This window comes from Phyllopteryx taeniolatus, chromosome 18 (genome assembly GCF_024500385.1).
Source record: "Phyllopteryx taeniolatus isolate TA_2022b chromosome 18, UOR_Ptae_1.2, whole genome shotgun sequence".
NCBI classification, from domain to species: domain Eukaryota; kingdom Metazoa; phylum Chordata; class Actinopteri; order Syngnathiformes; family Syngnathidae; genus Phyllopteryx; species Phyllopteryx taeniolatus.
In genome coordinates, this window is record NC_084519.1 from 5,485,172 (window position 1) to 5,496,981 (window position 11,810).

An 11,810-nucleotide genomic window follows, 5' to 3' on the forward strand; every position below is an offset into this window, starting at 1 on the left:
TCCACACAGGGCCAGGTAACTTTTTTTCCTTAATAAATAAAATCGCCATTTAACATTTAAAAACAGCATTTTAACTTCACGTGGGTTATATTTTTTCTGATATTTACAGTTTTGATGATCTGAAACATTAAACTGGGGAAACTGTCCAAAAACAAAAATTTGAGAAGGGGGGCATTACTTTTTCACGACACTCTAAATGTCTGGAAGGTAATGGCCACTACTTTGAGCACCTCTTGTAATTGTATTAATCTCATAATCTTGATAAATTAATAAATTGATAATAAATTTGCTATTAAAATATGTATGGGAGTTTTCCTTTTCCTGACGTGTGCATACATTTTTTTTGTATATATACTGTTTGTAAAAAGGGGTTGGAATTTGTGAACTGAGGGGACTTCACTTCCATGTTTGTACATTAAACTACAAATCCCAATACACGCGCTAGTTTTGCATACAACCATTTGATTGGACAGCCTGAGTAAAACCTCTTCTGATTGGTCTACTGGGGCCGTGTTTGCATTCCCAGCTGTCTTGATGCGTTATCGCTAACCGGTTAGCTGTCTGAGCTACAACATAGCCTCACACCGCTGTGAAAACTAACAACAAGATTTGCCGCGGCGTTACAGTGCGTCGGTTGTAAGTCGTAATGCCGGTTCACTCCCGGGAAAAGAAAGAGAGCAACCACGAGGAAATGGAGGTGGATTTTCCGGAGCAAGACGGTAGCAGCACAGACGAGGAGGACACGGTTAGCACGTCCGTGTCTGAAGATGGAGACAGCTCGGGTAGGAAATGAGGCCTAAAATTCACACAATCCCGTCGTGTCAGTCATAGCCTCAATGTACCATGTAGTCCGTGAGTTCTAAATCTGTTTATACACTGTGAGATGTTGCTATTGTTACAATGGCGGAATTCCTATGCCCAACCTGCCATGTCTTCTTCATATGTGAACAGAGATGGATGATGAAGACTGTGAGAGGAGGAGGATGGAGTGCCTGGACGAGATGACCACTCTGGAGAAACAGTTCACAGACTTGAAGGAGCAGTAAGTTTCCTCTCTCAGTGTCAGAAATGGGAGGAAGGTACTGCTAATAAATTGAACTGTTTTATACATGCTAACACAATTTTATTCTAACATTTTTAGGGAAAGCCTGTGACTCAACTGTCAAATCAGATCAAGGTTATTTAAATGTTGAGCCACAGCAAAAGAGGAATAAATTGGAATCATAAAATAAACATTGTAAGCCTTATTTGGGGGTCTGGAAGACAGCTCATTTTGGTACAGCAACACCTATACATACACATTAACAGTATGCATTGTTTTTCTGGACTAAACCAGCCCCGTATAGTGCGTGTCAAAAATTGAACTTGGGCTTATTTTTTGGGGACTTTTTTATTTTGTTTTTCTTCATGGAATGCACGGCATATAAAACAAAGCAATAGAAATTGAGTTTTGTGAATACTAATATGTGTACTCCTCTTTTTCCCACTCTCTCTCTGTCCTAAAAGGACTAAAAATGTTTATGGGCTTCCACCCAGACCCCTCCCTCCCCCCTCCATGTGTGGGGCTCCATACACAACCAACCTCTCTCATTCCAATTCAAACAGAGGACAGTGGTGCAGCTACCTAACATAAACAGTGACCTACAATTAAATGCTTCAAAAATGAGGAATGGTACTGATGATAGTTTGTTGGTATTGTTAAAATGTACTTGCAACCAAGTACTCTCTAGTTTTACACTTTCCTAGGTTGTTACAAAATGACATTCAGTTAAAAAATAAAATTTTTTTTTTTTTTTATCTCAAATTTTAGGGGTGGTAGGATTCCTTTTAGGGGTGTTTCAGCATCCCCCAAAATTGGGCTAGAAACACCTATGTGCGTTTGCATTGTGCACACAACATTGTTAGAGCTGCTTCTGGTTTAACTATCATCTATGCTTTAACCCTTACTGCATCCGTTGCACATTATCTTACAGCCATCATTTGAATGTCACCTTCTGATAATTTTCTTTCAAACGTTGTGTAGATTGTATAAGGAACGTCTGAGCCAGGTGGATGTCAAGCTGCAGGAAGTGATGGCTGGATGTGCCCAGGAATATCTGGAACCTTTAGCCAACCTGCAGGAGAACATGCAGATCAGAACCAAAGTGGCAGGTATGCACCTGTTGACATGCACAGTAGCTTTGAGAGCAGGAGTGGGCAATACATTTTTCCAAGGTCACGTAAAAAATTGGAATGGTTGTCGAGGCCCACACCAACGCAGTAATCTCAGATGTGTTCAATGTTAATTGTCTTAAAGTAAAACTGTAATTGTATTGTCTTCGCAACCTGCTGCTTGTGTAAATATGGTATACAGTATGCTGTTACAATTAGGACTTAAAAGTATTCAACACAATTTTAACCATTTTCATATTGAAATTCAATTTGAACCCAAATCATTATCAGGGCAAATCCCCTTCTTCTTCCAAGGTGCATAAAATAAAAATGTTGCTAACATTAGAACACAAGCTGTCCCATTTTGGGCATACTACTTTTGCTCATGCATGTTAAACCACCCACACACATGCACGTACAAAAACAACCTTGTCATTACAGTATTAATGGGGTAAGATGCTTTCAAAATAGCATTAGTATCAAAACAAAATAAAATGTTCCCCGTACACGGATACACACACCCTCTCAGCCGAGTGTGATGCAAGTTTTATTGGTGGAAAAACAACAATCAGTTGCAATTGAAACCGCTTTGAGTACCAAGCAGTAAAGTTCTACAATGCTACAAATTACAACCACAAAAGTTTCATTTTTCAACTCCTCTCCAAGCGCCAAATAGCAACAAGAAAAAGGTTATGAGTGTGTGCATGCCATCTGTGTGCATGTGTATTGACAAACAACATGGAAAACAAATTTCGCTGGCCCCCTAAAGAGGACAGGATAAGTGAAGCTTACTTTTCCTCCTGGATTAATGTTCCTTCTCCTCGTAGACTCATGCTAGCAGCGGCAAGCTCACTTGTGTGTCACACCTCTTGTTCTTGTAGTTGCAGTACAGTTCAAATTTGTCTAAAAGAATATATGTGATTCTTGGTCAGAAAGAACAGAAAATCTATGAGAACCTGTGAGACAAGCAGTAACTGTCTCTTTGCCAAGTGTGGTTATAGGTAGTTAGGTGACTCATGGCAAAATTGGGGAAAAACAACAGACAGACAGGACAAAAATGGCCCCACTTAACGTGGCCTAACCTACTCCCTCTTGGGTAGCTAGGCCTGGGGAAACAAATATTCATTTCCAGAGTTCCCCACAAACACCATCCAAGTTTATTTAACTTCATATTTTTGTGCTGCAACCCAGACTGACTATCCACCGTCTTCCTCAAACAATTTCCATCCTCACCCTTGTAACGGTTATTCCCCACCCAAACGCGCAGTGTGCTGGTCATCTGCAACACATCGAGACGTTGGTGCCAGTAATGAGTTTTATTCATAAACAAATCAACCCAAAATTAACTAGCATGTTAGGTGTTATATACACTATATGAGCATGCAAAAATACTGCCAAGGCCAGTCAAAACTGAGTAAAATTGTCTTTGTAAATGCAGAATTTTTTGGGATTCAGCATTTATTTGATTGTATTAGATTATGCAGGACTTGGTTTTGTGGCCCGTTGGTGTGGTTATCAGTCCAGAATAGTTATTGACTCCTGTCCATAAAAAGGAGTCGTGAAAGAATAAAAGAAAGTTTGTAACGTTTTCTGCTCTTTGTTTAATTAAATGTGTGACCTATTATATTGCTAAATACAGCAAGCAGCATAAGAAGAAACAAGGAAATTTGTAATTGCTTAAAGTTCATAAAAACAGAAAAATATAGTTTGTATCTATAAATTAAAAAAAAGTAGACGGTAAGTTTGCTTTTGGAAAAAAAAAAGTACACCCAATACGATAGTTTCTTTCATTAGGTAGTTTTTTTGCATACTGCTTTATTCTGCATATTTAAAAAATGTTATTCTGTTCATGTAATTGTTTTTGTTGTTTTGCATCTTTTTATTCGACTGTTTGTATCTACTTTCTTTGTTTGAAAGAACAACTACTGTACTACTCTCAAGGGATGCTACATATTGTAGTAAAATCCGAAAGGGTAGTCACTATTCAAAATGTCTTGTGGTTCATCAGTAGACTGCGAATGGTTTCAACCCTATTTACAGTATGTGCTCTGCATCCTTTTCTTAGCTGGACAGATCTTGAAGTATTTCTCTATATCCACCTGATTCAAAATGTTTGATTTAATTCGTTGCAGGCATCTATAAAGAGTTGTGTTTGGAGTCGGTGAAGAACAAGTATGACTGCGAGATCCAGGCAGCCTGCCAGCATTGGGAGGTAAAAAGATCAAATAAAATGAGGCAATTTGTTTAATTTTGCAATCCAGGATAAATGGTTTCCTTTTCTCACAGTGTCTGTGGCAATATATGAATGCTTCCTTCTATGTGTCACCCATTTATTTTCCCAGAGTGAGAAGCTGCTGCTGTTTGACACCGTGCAGAGCGAGCTGGAGGAGAAGATAAGACGACTGGAGGAAGATAGACACAGTATCGACATAACCTCAGGTACCGAGGAGTGACCAGTCAGGACACTTAACTATTACAACCTGTTTATTCAGTAGTTGTTAAGTCAATGAAAAGTAATTCCTGTATGGCCAAGGACAAGTACAAAAATGAAAAGTTTTCAAACACTACCCGATCATGAAAATAATGTTTGGAATAATTGCACTTTGGTCGGCACGGTGGGGCGACTGGTTAGACCGTCTGGCTCACAGTTCTGAGGACCGGGGTTCAATCCCCGGCCCCGCCTGTGTGGAGTTTGCATGTTCTCCCCGTGCCTGCGTGGGTTTTCTCCGGGCACTCCAGTTTCCTCCCACATCCCAAAAACATGCATGAATTGAAGACTCTAAATTGCCCGTAGGTGTGAATGTGAGTGCGAATGGTTGTTTGTTTGTATGTGCCCTGCGATTGGCTGGCACCCAGTTCAGGGTGTACCCCGCCTCCTGCCCGATGATAGCTGGGATAGGCTCCAGCACGCCCGCGACCTTAGTGAGGAGAAGCGGCTCAGAAAATGGATGGATGGATGGATGGAATTGCACTTTGAGTTGCTCAGTACAAACCTACATTGTACAATGTTGTACCTGAATGAGTTCAGTGAACAAAAGTTCATGAACTAGTTCACATTTGGTGCGAATGTGAACTGAACTTACTGTAGTTCATTTTCTGCCTGATGAATGTAATTGAGAAAGAACAGTTTTCGAATGAAAGTTCATTTTCACTCAAGGGTGCCAGGATTTGTTAGGGACTTGCAGGAAAACCCCGTCTGAACACACTATATACGAGCCCTCATATGTTAGCGGCGGATAAAAGGTGTATGCGGTGCGGCCACGGACGTCATTCATGGCAGGCACGTTGCAGCTGCGTGAGAACGCGAGTTGCGTTCAGGGACACTGCGTAAATGGGAGTGAATAGGATCTTCAGTGATGCTTTTGTATTACAGTGCATAAAAATAAAAATTGATACCTAGGAAATTGTTATTTCTATCAGAATGCTTTAGTTAAAACTGTATGATCACAATGTCATGATATGGAATTTATTTTGCTTTGTAATATAAGAATAGATAAAATATTTCGTGAATATAGTCGGCTGGAGGGAATGCAAAGTTATCAATGTTCTTTTCTCGATGGTTTCTGTTATACAGTGTTGCATGTTTTTGTTTGCACATAAGGACAAAAGTCCTGTTTTTGTTTTAATTCCTCATTTGAAAAAACACCATTCAAGCAACAGGTTTTTCCACATGTTTTTTTAGATTGTAGGGTGAAAGCTGGAGCTGACTACAGTGTAGACTGAATGGGTAGCAACTCTGGGAAAATGAAATGCCAGTATTTTAAGGGGAATAGCCCGTCAGCAACATATTGAGAGAAACCAAAAAAGAGCTATGAATTAATTCAATTTTGGAATGAACTATAAAATGAACTAGTTAATTTTTGGAACAGTGACCTGAACGTTGAACTAGTTTGTGTAGAAAAGTAACTTTCCCAACACTGACATTATATGAAAACAACTAAGTATTGGGACGTGCAGCCATTTTCACCAGGATGAACTTAAAATGGTAAAAATGTGAATTTTTTTTGTTGAGTTTTAGTCTCTTCCTCCAGAAGAATAATTTGTGAAGATCTTGTTGTTGGACATGGAGGCGTGGTTCACAATTTCTGCTCTAGTTGATCCCAAAGGTTTTCAGGGGGTTGAGGTCCGGGCTCTTAACCTTCTTCCATACCAAACCTCAACCATTCCTTCATGAACCCTGCTTTGTGACCCTGTGAACATGAACGAGTCTTCCCAGTAGTTTTCCTACAAAGTTCGAAGCTTTTTCCAAAATGTCTTGGTAGGATGAAAGCAATCTGATTTACGTGCAACTAAAGAGTCCAACCACTGATAGCTTAATCAATCGATTAAATATTTTGTCTCGATGGTGTATCTGCAATCAAGAGTCTTAGTCCGGAATAAATGAAAAAAGTTTGTGAATACAAGGTGAATTTTGAAGAATTTTGCTGGAGAATATTCTAATACCAGCTGACACAGGGTAACTCGGTGTAATGCAGCAGCCCCTCTCTAAGCCGTCCTCTTTGGTTTTTCAGAGTTGTGGAATGATGGCTTGCATTCCCGGAAAAATAAGAAGAAAGACCCGTTCTGCCCCATCAAGAAGAAGAAGCCTGTCGTTGTTTCTGATATCCTTTTCCATCGTCCCGCAATTCACTGCAGCACCTCGTCTGTCGGCATGTTGCCTCACCCTTTTCTTTAACTGCTCTTCCACGGCCTTATATTGTTTACATGCTGCAAGATCTGGATATTCTAGAAGACTGGACTGCAATAAGAAAGGTAATATTTTGAAAATGATGAGTCGGAAGTGTCTGTCAAGCTACGTGATGTGTTGTCTCTTCTCAGGCGATGGCGTCTCTCGGGCCGCATAGGGGGAAGGCTGATGGTTAGGATTGCACAAGACCATATACTGTAATGTATTTTTCTAAGCCTCACGTTATTCATGTTTTCCCTCATCTCTTTTCCCTCCAAACTCCTCAGCCAAAACAGAACGACACCACCATGTTGCACGGTCTGAAGATGGACGGCTTTTCTATGACAGCCAGTGGTACTGCAGGGGCCAGACCATCTGTATCAACAGGAAAGATGAGTTTCCCACCAGGTTTGTGTGCGGGAGGATAGGTTCTTCATGTACTTCACCACATTTTGGGTTATGCAATATACAAATGGAAGCGGTTGCTTCAGGTTCTGACTTAATGAACAACAACAACAACAAAAAAACATTTGGTCACACAAAGCACAGTTTTAAGGTTTGGGGTTCGAGTCTCGACTCTGTCGAGCCTTCCTGGGTGGAATTTGCACGTTTTCATTGCTTGCGTGGGTTTTCACTGGGTACTCCGGCTTCCTCCCACATTCCACAACAATGCATGTTACCTTAATTGAAAACTAAATTGTTCATAAATGTGTGATTGTTGGTCTACGTGCTCTGCGACTGGCTGGTGACCTGCCCAAGTGTACCCAGCCTCTCAAACAAAGTCAGAAAGAATTAGGATCCAGCTCACCCACGATCCTAATCAACACAAGTGGTGAAGAAAATGGATGAATTGTTACTTAAATGTTGAGTGAGCAGAGATTAGAATGTTCTGCTTTACAATAATGAAAGAAAATCATATAAAACTATAGTATTATTATTATGATTATTAACAAATTGAAAACAACAAGAAAAAACTAAAACAGTATTTTCAGGAATTTCCAAGTGTTTCAGGACTGTACCTACCCATACTACTACTCTATGCACCAGACAGGCTGTAGTTTGTGGACCAACTAGCATTTCAACAATTTACTCACAGATGGGTGATGAATTCAAAGCACAAACTGAAAGGTCTTCAAAAGAAAGTGTTTGTATTCTGTTTGTATAGTGTTTGTACCTCTATTCACTTGCAATGTGGCCGGAGACCTTCCGCGAATAGTGAACATAATTGCTTATCGATGTCCAAAGATGGCGGCAAAGCACTCTTTGTATTTAAGTGTATCTCCTTACCGGCACGGTGAACGACTGGTTAGCACATCTGCCTCACAGTTCTGAGGACCCTTGTTCAAATCCGGCCTCGCCTGTGTGGAGTTTGCATGTTCACGCCGGCACACCCGCGACCCGAGTGAGGATAAGCAGTGGGGAAAATGGATGGATGGATGTATCTATCTCCTTAACTGATGTAAATATAGTTCCTTTTTGTCCTCATGCCAAAATAATACTTTTTATTGCAAAAACAGGGATGTTCGACAACATTGGCGGAGCAAACTACAGTGGGGCAAAAAAGTATTTAGTCACTCCCACTTAAAAAGATGAGAGAGGCCTATAATTTTCATCGTAGGTATACCTCACCTATGAGAGACAAAATGAGAAGAGAAAATACAGAAAATCACATTGTCTGATTTTTAAAGAATTCATTAGAAAATTATGGTGGAAAAAAGTATTTGGTCACCTACAAACAAGCAAAATTTCTGGCTCTCACAAACCTGTAACTTCTTCTTTAGGCTCCACTGTCCTCCACTTGTTACCTTAATTCATGGCACAAGGTTGAACTCATCAGTATAAAAGACACCTGTCCACAACCTCAAACAGTCACACTCCAAACTCCACTATGGCCATGACCAAAGAGCTGTCAAATGACACCAGAAACAAAATTGTAGAGCTGCACCAGGCTGGGAAGACTGAATCTGCAATAAATAAGCAGCTTGGTGTGAAGAAATCAACGGTGGGAGCAATTATTAGAAAATGGAAGACACACAAGACCACTGATAATCTCCCTCGATCTGGGGCTCCACGCAAAATCTAACCCTGTGGGGTCAAAATGATCACAAGAACGGTGAGCAAAAATCCCAGAACCACACAGGGGGACCTAGTTATTGACCTGCAGAGAGCTGGGACCAAAGTAACAAAGGCTACCGTCAGGAACGCACTACACCGTCATTGACTCAAATCCTGTAGTGCCAGACGTGTGTGTCCCCCTGCTTAAGCCAGTACATGTCCAGGCCTGTCTGAAGTTTGCAAGAGAGCATTTGGATGATCCAGAAAAGGACTGGGAGAATGTCATACGGTCAGATGAAGCCAAAATATAACTTTTTGGTAAACACTCAACTTTTCATGTTTAGAGGAGAAAGAATGTTGAGTTGCGTCCAAAGAACACCATACCTACTGTGAAGCATGGGGGTGGAAACATCATTCTTTGGGGCTGTTTTTCTGCAAAGGGACCAGGACGACTGATCCGTGTAAAGGAAAGACTGAATGGGGCCATGGGTCATGAGATTTTGAGTGAAAACCTATTTCCATCAGCAAGGGCATGGAAGATGAAACATGGCTGGGTCTTTCAGCATGACAATGATCCCAAACAAAATACTTATTTTCCACCATAATTTGATAATGAATTCTTTAAAAATCAGACAATGTGATTTGCTGGATTTTCTTTTCTCATTTTGTCTCTCATAGGTGAGGAAGAGCTATGATGACAATTGGAGGCCTCTCTCATCTTTTTAAGTGGGAGAACTTGCACAATTGCTGGCTGACTAAATACTTTTCTGCCCGACTGTACCTTTTCACTCTCCTCTGGCTGTTTACAGCATCTGTGTCACATGACATTGTGTTACCAGCAGTCACAGCCTGTCCCTGCTACCATCAAGTGTCAGAATGCAAGATGAGTTCACTTCAGCTCCAACAACACAATAATAGTCTTCACAGTGTTCCAGAACAACGTATTACAAACAAATATACTGTGAAGTCGGTCACAGTTAACTTGTGTTGTGATCTTACTACATGGGCTTTTGTCTCAGTCTAACACATCCATCAAGGTTTTCTCACCGAGCTTACTGTGATCTATTTTACATAGGCTAAATTATTTGGCCACACCTCCAAATCAGTTTCTGTCAGTTCTATTGTTCCAGACGTAGCCATGCATAATGTCTTTGTGAAAGAATGGGTCAAAGAGCTCATTCAGTTCCATTGCAACAAATTAAATCCATAATTAAACAAATTTGTTCCTTCCATGATATATCACTGTGAAATATAGGCGTTAATATTGCAAAGGGAAAGCATTAAGGAACTACAGAAAGGGCTTAAAAGAGAGTGAGGTCACAAAAACACTATGCCAGGAGCTTCATGAAATGGGTTGCCATGGCTAAGCACAAGCAGATACATGCCAGTGTTATCACCAAACACAATGCCAATTGTCGGACCACTAAATTCTGGGGCAGCGGAAACGTGTACACCCAAGTGGTATTTCTCTCACGCTATTTTGTCTTTTCCACACAGTGCCATCATCACCACCATCAACAATGATGAGGTGTGGTTCAAACGACTGGACGGCACCAAGTCCAAGCTGTACATCTCCCAGCTGCAGAAAGGCAAATACACCATCAAACACTCGTGAAAACACAAGAACAGCAAACCGTCCAGAGATTTCAACACGCGTCCTTTTATGTTGTTGCATACGTCCTTAAAATACGTTACACCTCACGTCACTCCCTCTGTTTTTTTTTTGGGGTCCTTAATGAGACGTCTCAATGTCCTTGATCTATGTAAATGTGTGCCTATGTTGATATAAAAGGACAACGCCTAACCCTTCTCTAAAAAAAAGGGGATCAATGCAAAGCACTGTTACAAACAAAGGCAGGTAAAGACCAGTGGTCTTTGACTGTGACACATGGAGCTCAATCGTGTGCCTTTCTGAGACGAGACAAAGCCTTGGCTGAAAAACAACATCCATAACTACACAGCAGGCCTTACTGTGGAATGTGGTAGCACTCTGGAAGGACTGGAAGTGGGTCAAAAGGGGTCAGTTCGTGATCCTGCTACCAGCATGGATGGCTATTCCACACAAGCCTGTTCAACCTATATGAAGATCCCTGCTTTGAGTTCATGTTGAATATGTGACAAAAGTTGCACAGGTTGAATGCAGTATGATGAACCTAAACATCATGCAACAAGATGTTTTGTTTTTGGGGAAACACAGTTGGAAATGTTTTTAGGTTAGTTATGACTTTGTTTTGTTGTCTTTGTAGCACTGAATTATGGCACTGAGCATAGCAAGTGGTAAAAGTCGAGTTTCAGGGCGTTCCCTGTATTTGGAAGACTGTGTTTTGGGTTTACGTCACTGTGATGCTCCATTCATGTGCCTGATGGTGACCAGGGTTGAAAATTTGAGGCTGTATCCAGGCTTTAACTGGTCAGGCTGCATTGATTAAACCATTTATTTAACGCACACACACACACAGGCACACACATTTGCATACATATATAAAATCTAAAAAAAGACACTACAAAAAGATACTGTTTTAGAATTGCATACTACATGCCATAGTGCAATGCATGTTGCAGCTGATTAAAGATTTTGCTGCTATCATTTAACGAGAGTTGACTCTTTGTAACCAACCTTCTGGTCGCAACCTACACACCGTCTCCCATTACTCCCCCACACCCATTCCGAAGAATGCCTTTGTGAGAGAAAAAGTCTCCAAGAATCAGGAAATATATTTTTTTTACTTGGATAGTGGAACAATACATTTGGTCCGTGTGCAGTGGAATCCTTCACCAGAGTTCTGGTCATTTTATTTTCCTGCTCACGCTCTGCCCATAGCACTACGTTGGGCTTTGTACAGACACATGCAAGTTTTAATCGTTCCATCATAAACATTGAGGGCCTGGCCATCAATCTCATTGGTCAGGTCCTCTCTTGCCTAATCTCAAATCTCAT

At 40.8% G+C, this 11,810-nt stretch overlaps 1 protein-coding gene across 2 annotated transcripts; it reads left to right on the forward strand.

Annotated features, from left to right (window-relative positions):
* Positions 1-498: 498 nt before the first annotated feature.
* brms1lb (BRMS1 like transcriptional repressor b) lies at positions 499-11,464 on the forward strand. Of its 2 annotated transcripts, XM_061754587.1 has the most exons (10): positions 500-782; positions 952-1,042; positions 2,024-2,151; positions 4,284-4,363; positions 4,494-4,590; positions 6,663-6,752; positions 6,839-6,903; positions 6,970-7,009; positions 7,105-7,225; positions 10,370-11,464. In XM_061754587.1, exons 1-10 carry the CDS (start codon positions 647-649, stop codon positions 10,485-10,487), a joined length of 966 nt encoding a protein of 321 aa, XP_061610571.1. In that variant the 5' UTR covers positions 500-646; the 3' UTR covers positions 10,488-11,464. The 2 variants fall into 2 exon arrangements, with proteins under 2 accessions (XP_061610570.1, XP_061610571.1); XM_061754586.1 differs by lacking the exon at positions 6,970-7,009 and having other exon boundaries at positions 499-782.
* The last annotated feature ends 346 nt before the right edge of the window (positions 11,465-11,810 follow it).

What these genes read in the sequence shown, in the direction of transcription:
- brms1lb (XM_061754586.1), top strand. Translation starts at nt 647, where the DNA reads ATGCCGGTTCACTCCCGGGAAAAGAAAGAGAGCAACCACGAGGAAATG. An exon ending in GATCAGAACCAAAGTGGCAG is followed by an intron (nt 2,152 to 4,283) that starts GTATGCACCTGT and finishes AATTCGTTGCAG; the next exon opens with GCATCTATAAAGAGTTGTGT. An exon ending in ACTGGACTGCAATAAGAAAG is followed by an intron (nt 6,904 to 7,104) that starts GTAATATTTTGA and finishes CAAACTCCTCAG; the next exon opens with CCAAAACAGAACGACACCAC.